The sequence below is a fragment of the Rattus norvegicus genome, chromosome 5 (genome assembly GCF_036323735.1).
Source record: "Rattus norvegicus strain BN/NHsdMcwi chromosome 5, GRCr8, whole genome shotgun sequence".
Lineage (NCBI taxonomy): Eukaryota > Metazoa > Chordata > Mammalia > Rodentia > Muridae > Rattus > Rattus norvegicus.
The window spans coordinates 126,492,817-126,514,173 of NC_086023.1; the positions used below are offsets into that span (position 1 = coordinate 126,492,817).

The 21,357-nt window shown below is 48.9% G+C and overlaps 1 protein-coding gene across 1 annotated transcript; it reads right to left on the bottom strand.

The window, feature by feature from the left end:
- Positions 1-2,798: 2,798 nt before the first annotated feature.
- Positions 2,799-12,426, bottom strand: Tmem61 (transmembrane protein 61). The gene is made up of 3 exons (NM_001402111.1): positions 11,760-12,426; positions 8,223-8,572; positions 2,799-3,225 (listed from the first exon to the last, which is right to left on the bottom strand). Exons 1-3 carry the CDS (start codon positions 11,772-11,774, stop codon positions 2,997-2,999), a joined length of 594 nt encoding a protein of 197 aa, NP_001389040.1. The 5' UTR covers positions 11,775-12,426; the 3' UTR covers positions 2,799-2,996.
- Positions 12,427-21,357: the final 8,931 nt, after the last annotated feature.

The window sequence follows — 21,357 nt, forward strand, 5'->3', positions numbered from 1 at the left end:
TCCTCTCTCCCCAAATCCTGTTATCTCTGCCGTCCATAAACAAGAATCCAGTCACTCCTCGCCTTCTACTCTCCTCTCCTTGTCACTGGTCTCGGCTTTTACTTGGCCCCTGAAATCTCATGTCTGGTCTGCCCAGAACCCAGGAATGGCAACCTGACTTCTCAGAGTAAAAGCCTGGAGGTGGCCCATAAGTCCGTGGACCATTTTCTTGTGCTGCCTGCTCATCACCCCTCCAGGCTATCAATCACCCCAAGGTCACTCTGGCTCCATGCTCTTCTTGGAATGCACTGACACCCCACCCCAGGGCCTTTGCACCTGCTGTTTCTTCTGCTTGGAATGACCTTCCTCCAGATATCTGCATGGCTGACTCATTCAAACCTGTGATCTTCAACCTTAGTGGGATCTTCCCTGGTCATTCCCTAGACCTCCCCGAGGAGTTTCCTCAGCTTCCCTAATATGTTGGATCCCACAGCACTAACCACCACCCGTCAGACTATACAAATTATCTCTTTGTCTCCTGTCTGTCTTTCCAACTAGAACCCAAATTACAGTGACTAGTGTGTGTGTGTGTGTGTGTGTGTGTGTGTGTGTGTGTGTGTGTGCGCGTGTCCATGTTTCATTCACTTCTATGTCCCCTGGGTCTGGACAGGGAAGACCCCAGATGGTATTTGAGAGGCAAGAACTGACTTGTAATGACCGAGGGAGGCCAACGATGGGCATATGGACAGGAGATCTTTGGGGTGGCATTTTCCCAAAGTCAACAGGAGCCTCTGTAGAGTTAGAGGGGAGGGCAAATCACACTTTGCTTCTAGAAAAACCAGATTAAAGGTGGACAGTGCAGGAGCAGGGGTAGGGAGGGGTCACCAAGCAACACTCACTTTCAGGGATCCTGGACAAAGTATGAAGAGGCCTGAGTCACTAAGGTGTCTGATGCCTGGGTGCTAGGTGGTAAACAGGATGAGTCCAGGTGTGTGGGCAGATGGCCTGCAGTCAAGCTCAGGAGGGGCTGTGGCAGGGAGCAGCTTGGCCCCATGCAGGGCTCCTCCACAGGTTCCTCAGCCACACTGAGACCACTCAGAAGGAGTCAGCGCCCTGCCTGGTGAGATTGTCAGAGCCTTGATCAGACTCAGGCTGGTGACCTTGAACAAGTCACTATCCCTTCCTGAGACAGATGAACAGATGTGGAGAAAGGCAGTAAAGTCCTTTGTGGCCAGCTAGCCCTCCCACCTGCTCTTCAACTGCTGCCAAGACAGAACCTGTTCACACCAGTCACTCACTGACTCTGTGCCCTGTGGTAAACACCTCACGTGGGAAAGCTCTTAGAAACTGCAGAGGGTCTGATAGAGGCCCAGCCTAAGTCACACCAGAGTTAGGAGACGGCCTCTCCAGACTCCTTTTCAGACCACGGTAACCTCTGGGAGAAGGGAATGAGACAGGAGGGTAGAGGAGGCAGGACCACAACTTTTGAAGGATAGGAAGTGCCAAGGCCCAGGGTTCTGACTGCAAACAAAAAGCAAGGGGCAGAAATAAGTGTTCGGAGCTGGAAATTTAGGGTTACTAAGCAGAGAAGCCTTTTCCCAGCCTACAGTGTATAGGCGGTGAGGTGGGGCCAAGGCCTACCTAGACTTGGCATTAAGAGACTCTCTTACTGTAGCCTGAGAGAGCAGCAGGAAACAGGCAGAGTGAGAATACAGACACCCACAGTGGTCCAGCATGGACAGGGACCCTGCATCCTTTATTGTGCTCTGAGCCCTTAGCTTGCACAGGCTGTCTCTTAGAGTGGGGACACCACACCTGCAATAACAAGGGGCTTCTCAGGTGAGGAGGTGACACGGGCAGAGACCTGGCCTAGCACCAGCTGGCCCTTGGGGCTGCCACCTTATGCTGAGGGGCTTTAGGGAGGCCACTTAGTCCCGCTGACTGAGAATATCCCTAGTGAGACTCTGGTCTAGCCTGACCTATGCCACCTTGCTTCCTTCTAGGCCTTTGCCCTAGACACACTGGAGAAAGCCTTCCCTGACTGTCCCTGGAATGGGGGTGGGAGCCGGGGTTTGTGGGAGTGACACCGGACTACATATGCCTTCCTCTTTCTAGTGCTATAAGCCCCTTACATTTCAGCATGAGCAACACAGCCTGCCCTAAAAGAATCTTGTTTGCCAGTTTGTGATCTGTAGTTCACATTGGTGAGGGTTGGGATGAGGAGGGAAAGGGTGTGCTGGGAATTAGAAGCCAGGGATGTTCAGAACTGGACCAATCAGAGGCTTGGTGGGGTAGATAGACACATCATGCACAGAATGCAGCTGGAGAGAAAGATGCTATTAGTGCCACATCTGGAGAGCTACTGAGGTCCCTGTCACAGGATGCTAAGCAGGCCGGCACCTCCCCTCCACCAACTCTGAGACTTGTGGCAGGCTTTGAGGGCCTCTAGCCCAAGGCATTCAGCTGCTCAGCACACACTGATGCCACCCCACAGGTTCTCCCACTCTGCTCTCTGAGGCAGGGGCTGGCGCTGCTGTAAAGTACCTATTCCATCTAATGAATGAGGAAACTGAAGTGGGACTGGATGGGGCCTAGGCTCAAGGGGCTGAGATTAGTCTGTGTTCTCTTGGCCACAAATTAGGTGTGTAAACTTGTACCACATCTGCTTCTGCCTCTGGCCCGGTGTTCGCCACACATGCTCTCCCAGCTGTCAGCTGCTGATCCCAGCACGCCAGCTTAGAGGTCCTCTTCCAGTTGGGACCTGGATGATGGTCTCCCCAGTACAGGGACAATTATAGGAGCCAGCCACGCATAGAACATGAGACATAATCAAGTGGGGTTTATTTAAAGCCAACTAGTGCTCACACAGCAACGGATGCATAGACAGCACCCAGCAATAAACCTCTTGTTGAGTTCCTGCTGTGAACCAGTATTGGTGGAGGCCCCAAGCAAAGCTCTCTGGTTAGGGAACATTTTCACAGCCTGCTGGAGATCTGTAACTCTCCCGCAGCCTGAGCTCAACCTGGGCTGGAGCTCGCAGCACTCGATCCAGAAACAGCCCCGTGAGCAAGGATGATGCTCTCGTAGCTGGGTGGGGGTGAGAAGGATGTTGACCCCAGCCGGGCATCCTCTGGAGCATGGCACTGGAGATCTTCTTCAGCTTGCACGGGGCATTGCAGGGGACCTTCAGCCAGTGGACAGTACATGGTCTCCTCATAAGTGGGAATGGCAGTCTCCTTAGGAGGCCTGTGGGAATAAGAAAGAGGCTGTTAGCAGGACCAGCTCAAAACTCTCCTTCATTCCAGGGAGAGGGGGGAGTCTCCTTATGACGCTGGAGCAGCTGCCAGCGTCAGTTCTCCCTCCTCCTCACACACCCACACCTCTGTTCTCTTCCCATGCTTCTTGCTGCCACCACTCCCCACTTTGAAACTTCCCCGGGACATCTTCTGACCTGTCTCCACTCTTCGATGTCACTGTACTGACACTCCGTGCTTGTCTTGAGTGTCTAAACACTGAGAGCAGACGCTTCAGGGAAGGGGGAGTTGTTGAGATACTGAGTGGCAGTCCACAGACAGAAAGGCTCCCGGATGACTGAAATGTCATTTGTAAAGTGACAGTTGTGATGTTCAGGGCAGAGTGTGAGGCCTCCATTTGGAGCATCTACCCATCTGGATGCTTGAGGCTGAACAGGGCACGTTTGTCAGGTAATTGCTTATCCTTGCGTGCCTCCAGGGAGAGAGAGCTTGCTCAGTCTTCCACTCTGCACTGCTGTCCACCCCTGATTCTCCAGCCCACCCTTCACACCTAAACTACCAAACCGACTCAAAGTGGTGGGAGGCAAAGCCTGGGTCCTCAGAGGCCACCCTGATCAGGCTTGGCAGGCTGCATTCCAAGGACAGATGCCCTGCATCTGAGCCCTGCGAAGCCCCATCCCAGGTTCCTGAGCCGGCTGCCATGCTCACAGCAGGCCACTGGGAGTCAGGCTTACCCCCCTGATGTCACAGAAGCTCTGCAGGCCCTGGATTTGAATTAAGCATGGATTTGGAAGGAGAGGGCTGAGGAGCTGCCAGAAGGCCGGCAGCAGAGTGCCAACCAGTGCTCACCTTCCTCTGAGCTCCCAGCAGGCTTTGCACGGGAGAGCAATGCTCCTGCCAAGCCTGGTGAGAATATGAATGTCATCTCAGTATGCTAGAGTCAGAGGCAGCGAGATCTGTGTTTGAAGCCAGCTTGGCCCTCACAGTAAGTTCAAGCCCAGCTAGGACTACCTAGTGAGACCCTGTCTCAACAAATCAGGAAAAAGGAAAGGTGGGCGAGGGTGCTGAGAAGCTGTGTTTCTGGAAGCAGCACACTGGATTCTAGTGCTGTGTATCTGGGTCCAGTTTTCACATTCTCTAGGCCTCTTTTTCCTCATCTGTGAAGTGGGGATAATACTTGCCACAGATGCAGAAGAAGAAAAGCAGAGAAAGGGTTAACAGCCCAGAGGAGCATGTGTAGCACAGGGCTCCTAGGGCCCTCCTCGCCCTTCATGTCCATCTCCCAGACATACTCTGCCCTCCCACGATCTGGTCCTGGGTCTGCATGTGGCAAACCAGAATCCTCAACCATGCTTTGTTTAAATCCAGGACCTGCAGAGCTGCTCTGAGACCAGGAAGGTGAGCCTGCCTTCTGCTGTTAGGGTGACAGCCATCTCTGGGGACCTGGGATGGGGAAAGGCAGTGACCCTGTGGAGAGGCCCACAAGGGCTCAGAGGCAGAGATCCCAGCATGTGGCATCCAGTAGGCTAGGGCTCAGGAACTCCAGGAGCTCAGCCCACAGCAGGAAGTTTGCTTAGAGGGCAGGTGTGCAACAGCCCTCAACCAGTGCCTGTCACCAGATAGCTCATCAGACTTAACTGCCCAAGGTCATAGCCAGAATACAAGAATGCTGGGAACTTGGGCCTTTGCAAGGTTCTGTCCTAGAGCATGGGAGGCTCTCGACACAAAGCTCTGTGGCTATGGGGTGTGGTCATGCACAGAGACTAGGACAGCCTTGTAGGAGCAAGAGACGGGCTCCAGGCTGACCCCGGTGGCTTTCTATTGAGAGGGCAAACCCAATAGAACAGGAGTAAGCCCCACCCACCTCACAGGAATGAGTGAAAAACACATCAGCTAAGTGCACAGTCCTCTTCTCTAGCGGCAGAGCTCATGTTTACCCCACACTTTACCCATTTGTAAAACAAGCCCAATCGCCAATCACCCTCCCTGTGAGCAAGGCTCAGGCCTGTTAGAGGCCAAGACTGCCATAAAGAAGAGCAGGGGAAGCTAAGGGTGCAGACTATGTGGCATACACAACCACCATGGCCGTCTCTCAGGAGCCCAGCAGCACACTAGAGGAGAAAGGAATTATGGTTCATCTTCAGCATCAACTTGGCAACATCTAGAGTTGCCTAGGAGACAAAGCTCTGGGAATGTGTGGACGCATCATCCCACACACAGTGTAGCATCTCCCAGGCTGAGGTCCTGCATAGAATGGAAAGAACCAAGTGAGCTGAGACCCATTCATCTCTAACTGTGGACACAGGACCAGCTGCCGTACACTGCTGCCACCACGTCCTCCCTAGTATGGCGGGATGTACCCTCAAACCATGAGCCCAAATAAACCTTTCCTCGAGACCTTTTCTCAGGTATTTTGTTAGTAGTGAGCAGCTGATACAGAAGGCCTGCCCTTCCTTCTGCTACAACTGACAAATGGGGCATCAGGTGTGCCTCAGAAAACCTAGGGACATTTGTAGACACTCAACAGAGTCTTCTGACAGAAAGGGCAGCGACAGAAAGTTGGCCTTCAGAGCAGGACCTACACTGTCTGCTGTGCTCCCTGAAGGACACAGGGGCCTCTGGCCCTACACCTCCAGGGCTGATGGCTGCCAGATGGCAATCTCCTAAGGTGGGATATTTTCTGTCTTGTCCCTAAGAGTTGGACCCAACACATGGTAGATACTTAGTCAGTGTTAGATAGAGACAAGAAAGAGTAGGTAACTAAATGGGGTAATAAGGTCTGTGGTGGAAAGAGAAATGCCCAAGCCAACAGATGAAAAGCCTGTTCTAGCTACAACCAGGTAACTAGGTGTGAGGTCCCTCCCATGGGGATGAGAAAGTTCGGACGAGCAGATGACTTTCTCCATACCCAGTCACACCCGTTTCTGAATATGAAACGTGGGTCTCTGTTATGGTTTGTATGTGCTTAGCCCAAGGAGTGGCACTGTTGGGTGGTGTGGCCTTGTTGGAATAGGTGTGTCACTGTGGACATGGGCTTAAGACGTTCACCCTAACTGCCTGGAAGTCAGTCTTCCATAGGAAGCCTTCAGATGAAGATGTAGAACTCTCAGTTCTGCCTACACCATGCCTGTCTAGATGCCGCCCTGTTTCCACCTTGATGATGATGGACTGAACCTCTGAACCTGTAAGCCAGCCCCAATTAAATGTTGTCCTTTATAAGACTTGCCATGGTCATGGTGTCTGTTCACGGCAGTAAAACCCTAAGACAGGTCTCAGAGCTGGAAGGGCCCTGCTTCAGGCTTCCCGGCGAGGGGTGTTAGTTATCCTGCCTAACTGGCTGAGGACGGAGTAGCTCACCTAACCTGCAGCTGTGGCCTGGGCCCTGTTGAGGCAACAGTGCTGTGTGTACAGACAACAGCAACACCTCTGCACTCAGGCCAGGCTGGGCAGGGCAGGAGGACAGGCTGGCCCAGCCGTCAGAGTCCAGCTGGTCTTATGTTCATGTAGATCATTCACTGTGAGACAACTTCTCATCTGAGGAGAGCAAACTTTGGCTGGATACGGTACCCTTTCCTCTGATGGTCTCTTAAAACCAAGGTCCAGCTCTGCAGCCCAGGCTGGCCAGGGACTGTTCTATCTCAGCCTTCCACGTGCTAGATTACAGGGGGCCCCACCATGTCCCACTGGACATCTGGCTATTGGCCTATGTACTATCTGTTGAACCTTGTACCTGGCCTCAAGGAGCCATGGGGTGATAGCAAGATACCCCAGAAGATACTGTACCTACAAAGGAAAGAAAGACATCTGGGTAGGTCCCCAACCGGTTCCCAGAAGCACAGGTTAGCCCCTACTGAGCTGACATCAGCGCTTATGGAGCCAAAGTTCAGAGGCCACAGTCTTGCAGACCACAGGTTCACCCCTGTGAGCTACATGTAACAGAAAACGCCTCCCACGGACAGCAGTGGTGGTTCCCAGTGGCATAAAGGTACAAGCAAAGGGTGAAGAACTCATGCAGACTTCAGATCCTAGGGATGCTTTGTTGAGTAAACAAGTCCTCAGTGAGAATACGCACGACCGGCTTCCTTACAGGGCAAGATTGGCCTCCAGATACAAAACACAAATGTACACATACAACACACAGAGACCACAGCACATCTATGGGGATCAGATTCTAAGACGATGTTCTGAAAGCTGGGCATACAGATGCATGCCTGTAACCCCAGCCCTTGGGACAGGAGGGTCACATGTTTCATGTCCAAAGGCCAGGGGATAACAGCATGGAAAAGCAGGCCGAGAACGGTTTTAATGCAATCGTTTCTTTCTACCTTCACCCAACCCCCACCCCATGCCCATCCAAGCCCTACCTTGCCCCACCTACACCCACCTTTGTAGATCAGAAAAGGTTGTCACTTCCAACACACCTACTCTGTGCTCGGCACCTGCTGTGAGCTGCTCTCTCACGTCAACTCCCTCGTTGTCCCTGGTGTCTCCTGAGCCAAGGAGCTATGGAGAGCACTGGTTCCCAGCAAGGTGGCTGGAATTTAAGCCCCAGTTCTGACATACTGTTAGATATCCTTGGGCAAGTTATTTAAGGTCTCTGTGCCTGGCTTCCTCTTCCACAAATGGAGAAGTCCTGACTACAGCACCAGGGATATGGAAAAGCCACTCAGTGCAGTACCTAGCCGTGGCCATGCCTCTTGTTTCTCAGGGACCCTTCCTATGCTGGGTTCATGACTCCTGTGCTTCTCTGGTGAGCTTGGCTCCTGTCTCCTCCTGTAAGGCTTCCCAGATTTCTCCACATCTCCATAGGACTGTGTCTGGACTCTCAGTACTCTGGTTTGTCATCCGTCTCTGTCATGGGGTTTCCACATACTAGGGATACAGAGCAAAGCCCTGTCCAGTGGAGGAATCTCATGGGAATTTACTGAACAAATACTGGCTAGCATGACTATAATGAATCGCCCAAACTTCCCACGCTGCCCCACTGACCTGTAGCCCTCCTTCTCTGGGGACTCCACAGCAAGGTGATACAGGTCTCTGGAGAATCGGTAGAGGTCCCCCTGGCTTGACTTCTTTGTGCTTTCCTGGATGGACCAAAGCAGGCCAAAGAACAGAAGCACCCCACCCATGCTACAGCAGAGGAAGCTGAAAGACTTGAGCCAAGTCAGGGGCGTCTCAGGCAATGGCTGTTCCATGGTGGGGGCCAGTGAGCCAGGCTGGACAGCTGTGTTACCTTCGCTCCACCACGCAAAGCAGAGTGTCCCAACCACCAGGACCACTGTGCCACCAACCGTCATGCAGTAATGCACAGTGGAGGCTGCCCGGCCTCTGACGCATGTCTGCACACAGAAAGAGAGAGCATCTGAAGAAACGATCTAGCAAAATGTACCAAGACCTCGGAGAAGTCTTCCGACTTATACTTCGGTCTCCTTACCTGTGAATGAGATGCCCATGCACACAGGCCTACTTTAATGGTCACAGAGAAGCTGTTTCAGGTTCCTAGCACCACAGCGGGGATACAGTAGGTGCTTAATAAGCATGCCACATTAATTCAGGGACTCTAAAAAGGCCTCAGGGGCCTTGGCCTGGTAGGTGAATGGTTCCTATGGTGGACAGTTCGTGGGAGAGTCCAGGCCTTGCTGGTTGTGGCTTGCTTCTCCTCCCCTAGTCATAGTCACTGCTTCATGGGGTCTACCTTGTGTCCCCATATAACCAAAGATACAGGGACATGGGGAGCTGGAAAAGTGTGAGCAATGGAACTGGGAAAGTGAAGTTGAATGTGATGCCCTATCTGGCCTCCATGAGTACTGCATGCACATGGTGCACAGATAATGTTTGCTGGCAAAATACCCACACCTTCACCTTTTTTTCTTTTTCATTTTCTTTTTTCTTTTTTCTTTCTTTCTTTCTTTCACTTTTTGGGACAGGGTTTCTCTGGGTGGCCCTGGCTATTCTGGAACTCACAGAGACCTGCTTTCTTCTGCCTCCCAAGTGCTGGGATTAAAGGTATATGCCCCTACTGCCTGGCATACCCACGCATTTTTAAGAAGATTTATTTTAAGTTAGGCTCAGCATGAGTGCTTGTCAGAAGGGAAGCACTCATGTATTTTGCTCTTTTGAACTCATATGAATCACGGGAAGAGGAAGGACTTAGAAAAAACATTGCACGGGGAAGCTTCAGGAAACAAGCCAGGTCCTAGATCCTACAGACCAGAAGAGGCTGGCACTGGTCCCCAACGCTCACCTCTAAGCCACTGTCCCAATGAGCCTTCTGTGTGGTGCCTTCCCATTACCTTCCTGCAAGGCTCAGCTTAGCCCTTGCTCGGGAAACTTCTGAGACCCCTGGGCCCTCTCGGAGCACACCACACACCTCTTAAGGTTGTCCAGTCCTTGGTTGTCCTCCATCCAAGCCAGAGTTCCCTGGGTCACTGAGTCACCAGCTGCGTATAGAGATGCTATGGAATGCAGCTCTTTGAGGGGAATTAGCCTTTGGGAACGTTCATCCTGCCTCCAATCAAGGCAAGGCCATGGAAGGCGACAGACCCATTCCAAACAAGGCTGGAGTACCCAGTTTGGAAAAAGCACCAAAGGAGGCAGCAGAGGAAATCCTGGACCTGCAGACAAGGTGACGGCTCCTCCACCTTCAACAGCTTTGACTCCCATAACCAAGGTAGGTGGGTGGTGCAGAAGAACGGCCATTCTACAACTGAGGAGACACGGCCCAAACTAGGGAAGGGCCTTTCATTCAGAGCCAAGTATAGAAGGGATCCACATATCTACAGAGTTCACACCTGGACACGCAAGCTTGAAGACACCTATGATGTCTTCCATTTTCCAGGACAGCAAAAATTGCTCATCGCGAAGAGGATGAAGTGGCAAAATACACGCCAGGATGAATCCTCTGAGACAAGCATGAGCCCATGGCACTGTTTTCTACCCAGTCTTCCTTTGGTCTACATACACGGTGATAATGGCAGGCATTGCTGGGGGCATTTGCCCAGCTGGGCACCATACCCCGCACTTTACAGGTGTCCTCTTGATGCCCACCACAGTGATACCCTAGGGACACTGGTTATGGCGAGATGTAGATGTGGATCTAACCTATCTCAGGTTCCTCTGTATGTTCACTCTGTATGTACAGTTTTAGGCCTTCAGTTGAGACCACCCCATGAGTCCATATCTGTCAGGCTGATCTCCCCCAACAAGTCATCCTCCTTCTGGCTTCATGTGATGACAATTTGTGTGTCCCAACCTCAGGCAAGTCCCTGCAAGGGCTCTCAGTGTGTCTCAATAGTGACCACCTTCTTCTAAGGGGCTTCCCTCCATTGTGTGGATCTTGGGGGCAGGCATGGCACGTGCTAAGCAGCCATTAGGGAGGACGGAAAGTTTTGATTCCCCGCCCCCAACAAAAGAAAGCCTGTGCCTTGTGTGGTAGGGGTTTTCTTTCTCATTATAGAGCCTGGTGCTGGCTGGTTATCAGCAAGTCCTAATGCTGGACCTTTCCATTCCCATTTCAGAGAAGCCACCATCAGACACTTCACTACCCTTTACATGGTTGTGCCTACAGCCCCTGCATCTTGACAGAGGAGGAAGGAAGGGCTCCTTGGAAGGGAAGGTGTGACTTCCAATCCCTTGGAGGCAGACAGGAAGCTCTCCTGTCCCAGAGAAGTTCCACCACATCCTGACACTCTGCCAGGGCCTGCCAAGCCGGCTCCAACTCCACTGTTCTGCCATGCTCCCCTTGTCCCACATTAACTTCAACTTGAGCCACTCAGAACTTCCTCCTAGACCTGTTACTCCTTCTGCCTGGGTCCCCACTTTACCCTGTTCAGAAAGGAAACCAATATCACCTCTCACAGGGACCTTGCCCACCTCCCTCATGTTAGAGAAATCCTTTCCCACCAGGAGGCTTTGTCTGTAGCACCCCCCTCATGGGCAGCTGGTTAACTCTGGGGCCTTGGTTGAGCAGCCTTCTGATACCCACATCTTTAGTTCACACCCTGGCTGTCAGGGGTAAGACATTATGGAGTTAAGTTCAGCAAACTGTATCCTGAGCTAGTCCTACTCAGACATGACCAAGTTATCCAGTGTTTCAATGCCTAAATGCACCCCATACCCCCAGTAAAAGTACTCTACCATATCGGGAGGGAATTGGACCAGGAAAGTACCTACTCTTGCCCCAGCTGTCTATGGCAAAGGGTTCATTTCAAATCGGCGAGAAGAAAGCCCTGTTGCCATCAGAAGAGGAAGAAGGGAGCTGCACCTGCACCCAGACTGACAGAGATGGGGAGAACTTTGCAATGTTCTTGCTTCTGTAAGAACTGTAAGAACACCCTAGACACTTGTTTCTGTAACCTACACCCATGAACTGCGGAGAAGCTGGCGCCAGGCTGAGTGCAGTGGCCTTAGACAGCAGGAGTTAGGGCACGGGGTCAGTTCTGCCAGGTCCAGGTTAGAGGAAGGGCCACACCCTTTAGCAGAAGTTGGGGTATTCGCGAGGGAGGGAGACAGGATGTTCGCACCCACCTCACACGCAGTCATTAGACTGGTCTAGGCGAGAGCCCAGCACATTAGAAGGCCTGTGGCTGAGCTCTGCAGGCAGCAAGCATCTGGGGACGCGCTGGCAGCTATCCACAGCTGCACCCTGGGCACTTCATCCGCTCCTTGAGGTCCCCAGTAAGATTGAGCCCAGGGCTCAGTAAGGTTCTTCCTTCCCCCCTTGTCACCCCTCCCAGCAGCTGGGGATCCCACTGGGAAGCCACCCACCCACTGTCTCCTAGACCTTGGATCGACACTAACTACCTCAAGGACTCTAGTGGCCCCGCTTCAGTGCTTCCTCACGGGCCACTGTCCAACAGGCCCCGCCCAACCTTAAAGGGATAGTCTACTGAGGGGGAAGCAATTTCCCAGAGAAGTAGAAACTGCGCAGATAGAGCTTGGGCCTGGAAACTCATTTCCCAGAGACATCCAGGTGGGGTGGACTGTGGGAAACCTAAGCCAGGACCCCCTCACACCTGTGTCACAGGAAAAAGAAACTGAGGCTCAAAAAGGGAAAGTCGCTTATCCCATTGTTTCCTGCACCCTACGTTCATCGGACTGGCTTTACCGCAGGGCCAGAGAGCAGCTCCCCAACCCTCCCTTATTCTCTCCACATTCCAGGACAGCATTATCAGTCAGAGGACCAGCATGGAGGGAGGACCTTCCCTGGAGGGAGACTCTGCCTTCTAAGAGAAGAAGGGTGTCTGGCTGAATCCCAAGCCTCATGGTTCGTGGTTCCTGTCCTTAGGGAGGTCTCCCCAGGTTAGGGGAGAGTCATGCATTGAGCCATTGTGTACCGAAAGAGTGTATGCAGACCAGCGTCTCTGGGAGAGGAAAGGTCTCATTAAGCTCCAGTGGCTGCCCTGGGAAGGGGGCTCTGGATCTCCATGTTACAGAGGATATGGCCAGACTTGTCTAACCTGCAAATGGCTGGAGACAGAAACCACAATTCCCTTGTAAGGCCTTGATTTTCTAACCAGAGACCCAGGGTCAAGCAAGGTCCAGGCTGGACCTCAACCTTACCATGCAGTGACTCAACTGGGGATAGGAGGCAGGGAGGGGACACACCCTATGTGTGCGGATACCTGCACAGCTGAAATTAAAGGAGACAAAAGTGTCATGGCCTCCTATCTCCCACCCACATCTCCTAGGCACCAAGGGGCTGCTAGTCACTGGCAGGCTGTCTTGATGGGATGGGGCAAAGTCAGATGTCCCCGTCTCCACTCGGCCACTCGGCCTCTCAGCCTGCTCCGGGCATGTTTTCTGCAGTAAAATGGAATATCTATGCAGACCGCACACAATGAGAAAGAAAACAGACAACGCACAAGGGACCTCACCGGAGGAAGGAATTAAGGCTCAAAGAACTCAGGCACTCTGAGTGGAATCTTTCTTCAGTCACAAGTTCCCTATGGCTTGGTCCAGGTTAGCATATGCTACTACTACTGTGGTTCATTGCTCCTCCCACAGATATACAACACGAACCAAGCTAACCCCCTTCTTCTGGGCTCCCAAAACTACCTGTTCATGAAAACAGTAGGCGCTTACTCAGAGTGACTTAACACTCACAGTGGGTGATGCAGGAGGGAGGGCTGCAGGATTGTCAGCACCACAGCTCCTGACCCCTAGGGATTCCAGGGCACTGAAATGGAGTACATTTGGAATACAAGGAACTGGGCCACTTCTGTCTCCATCTTCGTCCTTCCTGCCTGCTTCCGGAAGCTGGCATAGCCACTGTGGGCCTGAGTACACCTGCACATCCTCTTTGAACAAGTAGCCTAAAGAACTCACTTTTAACAAACTGATTTCAGATCCCAGATAAAAAAAAACCCTCAAGCTGTCCCTTTAAGACTAGGAAGGCTAGGAGACATGGTTTCTTAGCAACATTGGTTTCTCCTCCAAATTGTGCTAAGTTCAGAAGGAGGATTGGAATGCGTGCTTGTTCGACATGTTTGACCCCAGGGTTCATAGCATGAGCTAAGACACAGATCTGCCCCCCACCTCCCAAAACTGAATGGCACACCAGGAGCCCACAAGCTAAAATAGCAGGTTTACACCAGCCAGACTGGGTTCTTCCCAGGCACCGCATGGTGCAGCTGCTGAAGTGCAGCTCTGAGCTGAGGATGGGTGTCAGTCTCCAGTCACAGTATAGCGTCTGAAGTGAGACGCAACAGACACAAGAGGCAGAAACAGGCAGGTCTCTAAATTCTGGGCCTGCCTGGTCTGCACAATAAATTCAGGGTGGGACGCTCTACTAATGCACGACCACTACCAAACAACCGTCTGGGATTCAATACGATACATTTTCCCCTTAAAAGTACTATATATAAATTTTTGCTTAATAATAATTAAGAATGTACTTAGTAGTTTAGAGAATAAATAAGGGCTGGAGAGACCGCTCAGCGGTTAAGAGCACTAACTACTCTTCCAGAGGTCCTGAGTTCAATTTCCAGCAACCACATGGTGGCTCACAACCATCTGTAATGGGATGCCCTCTTCTGGTGTGTCTGAAGACAGCTACAGTGTACTCACATACATTAAATAAATAAATAAATAAACACACAACCAATCTTAAATTTATATAAAGAGAAAGAGGAATATAGGTGTGTTTATAATTTCAAATTAAAAGATGATGCTTTTCTGTTGCCAAAAACCAAATCTGCCCTAGGAATGATATATTCTGCTGGTCAATGTGGAGACCTAGAGTTGGGACTGGGGCAGAATTGTTTTGCTTTTATCCAACAGAAAAACAAAGGATATGCTCCTGAGAGCTACACTACTCTGTGCGGCCAGTCCTTCCCCCTGGAATGTAGGGTTCCCACCGGAGAACGAATGGCAGCTCGTGAGGGCTAACTTAAAATAGGATGTCACGTTTTGTCTGAGCAACCAGTCTCTATAAACATGGCCCCCATGGGAGAACTGATTACAGCTCATCTCTAACGCTGACACATGTCCAAGTCACACACTCAGCAGATAGGTGATGGCTTGGGAATAGGCCTGTACAGTAAATGGAAGGGATAGAATGGAGTTGAATACAGAGGATATTCAGTTATGAGAAAACGGGGTAAGATTAATAAATCCACAATCTCTAAAAAAGAGAGAAAGAAATGAGAATTGATACAGATGTTTTCAAGGATACATAGATAATAATTAAAGAAATCCAAGCCTTTGATCTCAATACTTGGAAGGCAAAGGCAGGTAACAGATAGCTCTCTTATGAGTTTGAGGCCAGCCTAATGTTCAGAGAAATCCAAGTCAGACCAGGCTAGACAGAGAAACCCTATCTCAATAAATAATGATGGTGATGATGGTGGTGATCATAATAATAATAGTTTTTAATTGTTTTAAATTATCAAAATGAAGGTGGTTACATGTTTAATGGTTATGCTGGTATTTTACATCTTCTGTGAGAGAGGTTGAAATAAAGCACACCTAGGTAGAAAATGACTTCAAAGTGCCAGACAAAGACATGGTCTGCTGAGAAAGAGGCTGTGTATTTGTGTTAACAAGAAAGAAGAAAAGGCTTTGGACTCCTTCCAAAGTGATAAGGATCAGATTTGAGAGAGGGAGGGAGGGAGGGAGGGAGAGAGAGAGAGAGAGAGAGAGAGAGAGAGAGAGAGAGAGAGAGAGACCCTGAAGATCTTGGCTGCAGACAGGAGAAAATCAAAAGGACCAAATGCACTGGTAATATGTATTGCTAAATCCTCTATTGAAACAACTCTGAAACGGACTGGGATGTGTGTGTGTGTGTGTGTGTGTGTGTGTGTGTGTGTGTGTGTGTATACATATATATATATATATATATATATATATATATATATATATATATATCCAGCCAGAACGTTAGCTTACATGGCCAATACATCTTGTTGGCTACAGAATTCTCATGACTTATTATTACACACCATTCTTTTATATAGCACGGATGGAGATTTATATTGCAGTTTGATCATATGATCAAACTAACCTATAGAATACAGTTGTCTTTCACCTGCCCAAACAAAGAGCAGGAAATCATCCTTAGTTGACCTGTGCACCCTGCACATCCCACACAAATGTCTCCATAGAACTATGTGCTGCTTGTAAGGTTTGTATGTTACAGAATAAAGGACCAGGAGGGCAGCCCTGACAGGATTCACCCTCGGGGATGCTGAGATGCTGAGACCTGTTATTCCAGCTCCCTGCTTGATCCTGCCTCAGACTGATGCTATTTCCAGAGTCTGGCTTCTGGAACAGCTTCAAAAAGGACTGCTAATCACAGATGACCTCGGTTCATCCAGCCTTTCAGACTGTTCCAATCTGGACTTCAGTTAAGCCCTAAACTTTTTCAGCACATCGAGACAAGACTAAAAATGCTACAGCCAGCTTTCTTTTGACTTAACTACTTTTCCAATTTGTTTTTGGGTCCTCAGACATGAATTCTTCACCCCAATTCAGCAGGAAACAATTATAAAAAGACCATTGTCGGGGTTGGGGATTTAGCTCAGTGGCAAGCGCAAGGCAGTGGGTTCAGTCCCCAGCTCAAAAAAAAAAAAAAAAAAAGACCATTGTCACAGTCTCTTAAGCTGGGGTGCATGGTTTTGGTCATTTTGTGAGTTGTAGATCTGTTGTCATTTTTAAGGGATGATTATAGATAATTATGGTCTTGGACAGGGAGGAAACAAAATAGAAAGTTTAGACTCAGGGATTTCTATCTTTCCTTTCCTCTTCTGTATCCTTTCTTCCTTAGATAAAGGGAAGGTGTTAAAAAGAAAAGGGGAATATAGAGATATTATAAGAAGTTAGACACATAGGGGTTGATTATTGAATCTATTCTTAAACCAAAAAGCATTTTGTAGCCATAATCAACCATTGGTTGAGACCTTTATGTTTTGATGCACAATTGAGGTTATAGTTTGTTACATTAGTACAATTTTTTTGTATGTTGATACAGATTTCAGGTTTTCATTGATATAAATCTTTGTATAATAAGACAAAATTTAAGATTAATTTTGTTACTGCGTGATATATGTGTGATTCAACTCTTACATAGGTATTATGCCTATGCAACTCATTTTAAAATACAAAGATTAGGGCTGGAGAGATGGCTCAGCAGTTAAGAGCACTGACTGCTCTTCCAGAGGTCCTGAGTTCAATTCCCAGCAACCACATGGTAGGTCACAACCATCTGTAATGTGGACCCGATGCTCTCTTCTGGTGTGCATGAAGACAGTGACAGTGTACCCATATACATGAAATAAATAAATAAATCTTTTTAAAAAAATACAAAGAATAGTCCCAGTGATTTAAATAGATGATGTTACAAACTGTTTAGGATAGCCAAATAATTCAAGTTAATAATCAATTAGTCAAGCTCATGGACATATTAGATTGTAGTCTCGATTATCCCGAAAATATGCATGTTGTAGATTGTTTAGATATGCTATAGTCTTCAAAAGCCTCAACGACTCAGACAATATAGCATTTATAGCTGTTTCATTATTAAAAGGTCTTTTGACTACGAGGCAGGTCTGCCCCTCACAGCACCCCCATTCCACTTCAGAGAAGATGATGAGCATCGAAACCTCCACATGGAGTTGCTTCAGTTGTGGCGAGCTCCCCACCCGGCAAAGAAAATGCCCCTGCTTCAACCGCAGACAGATCTGTCCAGGAAGGACAATGGATGCAGGGAAGTCAACTGCCAGGCTCTGCCAAGACAAGATAAGTAAGTCCTTTATAATTCCTGCTTCCCAAAAGGCCTGTCAGACATTCTGGGCCAGGAGGCTGAGGACAGATGCTCCACTGTTACAGAGAATATTGGGGACTGTCCAGGCAGTCAACTGTCTCTGTCGTTTCTACAATTTTTGGAAGCTGTGTTCCTGAATTTCCCACATACTCAGGTAATATTTATACCTTCTCGGGTTCCTGATGGGGTTGAAGACTACGAAGTTGTAGTCTCACACCTAAACCTAAGTTGTTTAGCATTTAGGAAGATGTTTTACGTTCAAAAGATATTTTAAGCTAATATTTGCAAATTAGGATAAAAATTGATTTAAATACAGAACTCTAAACTTGCCAGGAGAGGATAGATAATAAAATACTTTCTCCTGAATTGCCAAATACAAACAAATTAAACTTTTTAAATGTATCTCTTACCTAATGATTTTCATATTGTTTCATAATTGTTCCTATTACATGTCGTTTATTATTATAAAAGAAGGAGCCTTTTTATTTAGACAAAAAAGGACAGTTGTTGAGGACAGTCTTTTGCTCCGTATTATAATGGTAAATACTGGTTCCCAAGGCCTGGTTGCTCTCAGGAACAAGAAAATTTGCACATACACAGTGGTGCTATGTAACCTTGCCCCTAAGTAATCCCTAATTGGTGAATAAAGATGCTTACAGCCTATAGCTGGCCAGAAGAGAGATAGATGGGGTTTGGGTTCCCAGAGTTGAGGTCACAAAAAAGAGAAAGAGAAGGTGGAGAGAGGAGAAAATACCATGGACTAGGTGAGTTATAAAAAATGGCTATGAGAACTGGTCAATTGGAGTTAAGAGTGGCCCAGATGGAACAGGGTAAATTATAATGTGGGGTTATTGATGGGGAAGCAGACATAATCGCATAGAAGGTAGATATCTGCCTGGCTCTAGGATATTAAAGGCTTATTATAAATATAAAAGTTGTGTGCCTTTTATCTGGGAACGTAGAGAACCTCCATTAATATTAAAATATCAACTACAACAAGCCTCAGGCCTTCCTGGCACCAGGAGGTCAGAGAACATTGGTCAGCAACTTCTGCACCAAGGGCACTGGGAAAGAGGCTACATTTGTGCCTCCCTTTATCTGTTACCAGGCAAGTGTTCTTCCTCTTGTTACCTCTGCTAATCACAGAGGTGCCGTGAGAAGTGCTTGGCCCCAGGTTAGTGAGGAGTGGAGACAGGAGAGGCTAAAATCTACATCCTTTGGATTTTCCAGACTTTTCTATCTTTCCTTCATTACCTTCTCTTCAATCACAGTCTAAACTGCTGCCCGGCCTCTGAGTGGCTCTTCCCCGAAGCTGCCTGCCCCTCACAATGCACCAGCCTCCCACCAGGCCCTCACCTGGATAGACTTGGCTCCCCATCATCCCAAGGGTCACCCCAGCTGTTAAGCATCCATGGTTTTGTGATCAAGACTCTGGTCACCTTCCAGTCTCACCTCCTTACTCCCCTATCCTATGTCATTTTCAAGCTCAGTGTCACCATGTCCAAGGTACAGTGCCATACTTTGGCCACAAAGATTCAGCTATACCACCTGGCCACTGAGCCCAGGGGATCCTCTTATCTCCAACATCCCAGCACTGGAACTACAGACAAGCCCTGCCATGCTGAACTTTTCACATGGGTGCTGGGGAGTAACCTTGGGTCCTCATGCAGGCCAGCACTTTACCTCCTGAACTGCCCACCCAATGCTTGCATATGCATTTTTCAACTAATACCATTCTTTTTTACTTTTATTTATTTTTAATAAATGTGCATTGGTGTTTTTCCTGCATGTATGTCTGTGCGAGAGTGTCAGATCCTCTGGAACTAGAGTTAAAGACAGTTGTGAGCTGCCATGCTAGGGGTGCTAGGAATTGAGCCCCAGGTCCTCCAGAAAAGTAGCCAGTTCTCTCAACCACTGAGCCATCTCTCCAGGGCCCATTAGCACTATTCTAAACTATATGTGTCTGTCTGTCTGTCTGTCTGTCTCTCTCTCTCTCTCTTTGTGTGTGTGTGTGTGTGTGTGTGTGTGTATGTGTGTGTGTGTGCGTGTGTGTGTGTGCCTGTGTGTGTGTGCTTGGGTGTGTGTGTGTTCTAATTCTTTGCTTACATGTTTGCCGCTCCCTCACTAACAGCATCTCAAAGGCAAGTGTGACATCTTGTGCCTTGTCCTTTATCCGCTGCCATGCTATTTCAGAGCAGCCCACAACAGTCCTTTGAGAGCTACTTTGAACAGCATGAGCTATGGGGTGGTGAATGCCCTCTGTCCGCTGCCAACAGCACAGTACATCTCAAGGTCATTCAGCAGTGCATAGAAAGCCAGTCAAGGTCATGGATGCAGTGTCTTCAAAGAATGGGATTCTGGGATCTGGCTTCATCTAAGCAATGACTCAAGGCAGCTCTCAGACTGAGGAGGCTTGCCCACCCCCACCTTCCCAAAGGATATTTGAGAGTGTATAGAAGCATCTTTGGTTATTCTAGCTGTGATGATAATGGGGTTGCATCTCGTAGCAATCCTCAGGGTGCAGGACAACATCTCCATATAGAAGCTCCCACTGTCAGGTGGAGGGAAGTTCAGATTTTGGTGAGGTTCTGGAGGTCCACAGGTTCTGGCCCATGTCCTGCAGAGAGATTCTAATACTTCTGAAAGAGAAGTACCAGCAAGGGAGGGATGGAGTCACAGCTCTAAGCAGCAACCTAGAACATTCCTGTCCTCTTTAGGGACTTTCAATAAAGACGATTCAGGATTATCAGCTTTGACACAGAAAAGAATTCCAGAGCCAGTTAATGTGAAACAGAATTGGACTTTTTAAGTGTCTTTAACATAGATCTTAAGCACATGAGTTAATAGAAAGAGAGATTCTCAGAGAAAGAATGAGACATACCAAAGCTTGGGCAATGGCCTATCCGGTAGAGGCCTGACTGTCTTCATGATGGCTGTATAAATGACCCTGTGTCTTAAGTTGCCCTGCTCCAAGTGTGACTTATAACACAGTTTAAAGGCTAATAAATTTTCTTTCATGAATAAAGTTGTAAAATGAATTTATGAGTGCTGAGTGTCCAGATTTAAAATGAGATTGGAGTATTGAAAAACCTCTCACGGCTGTAGGGGGTTTGGCAACAAGCGACCGAGTCTGTTTGTAGCACTTGGCGCGCATTTGATTGGGTTAACTGCTGCATTGTTTCCCTAGGCAATGGGAGTTGACTGGATTATCTCTGGGAAAGTCCAGCATTGTCTCCATAGGTAATGTGAGTTTTCTCAGTATATCTGAAGCCTGACTCCATCAGCAGATCCCTGAATGATGGGTCTCTTTTCTGTTCCATGCTTTCTGTCCTGTCCTGTGACACCATGATCTTTCCTACTTTTCTGTCCTGCCTCAGGTCCTAGGCACTCCTGTACCACACCCCTACCATTCATGTTAATCTTTGATCTTGGGTTTTTTGCATTACCTTTCTTCAGAGAAAAGCCTGGGGTGGAAGGAGGGCAGAGGGACATCTTAAAAGCCTGTCCTGCTTTGACTCAGAGACTCAGAAAAGGACAGGGACTCACTGAAAGTCACAGAGTCCCTTCAGCACAGCCAGGATACAGACTCAGGGTTCTAGGGTCCAAAGCTCTCTCTCAGTCACCCATTTCTAGAGCTTTCAATACGGCACCCAGAAGGGTGGAGAGACTGTGTCTGCAGACAAAATCTGACCTGCCTCCTCTCTCTTTTCCTTCCTTTATCCCTCCCTCCCTCCTTCCCTCTGTTCCACCCTCCCCCCTTCCTTCCTTCCTCCCTCCCTCCCTCCCTTCCTTCCTTCCTTCTCTAGTGTGGTACTAGAGATCAAGCCCAGGGTTTCTCGCATGCTAGGCAAGCATTCTATCACC

Bases quoted from the DNA above. Each gene is read 5' to 3' on its own strand.
- Tmem61 (NM_001402111.1), bottom strand. The intron at 3,226-8,222 runs GTCAGTGGGGCA...TTATTCCCACAG, and splicing joins CCAGAGAAGGAGGGCTACAG to GCCTCCTAAGGAGACTGCCA.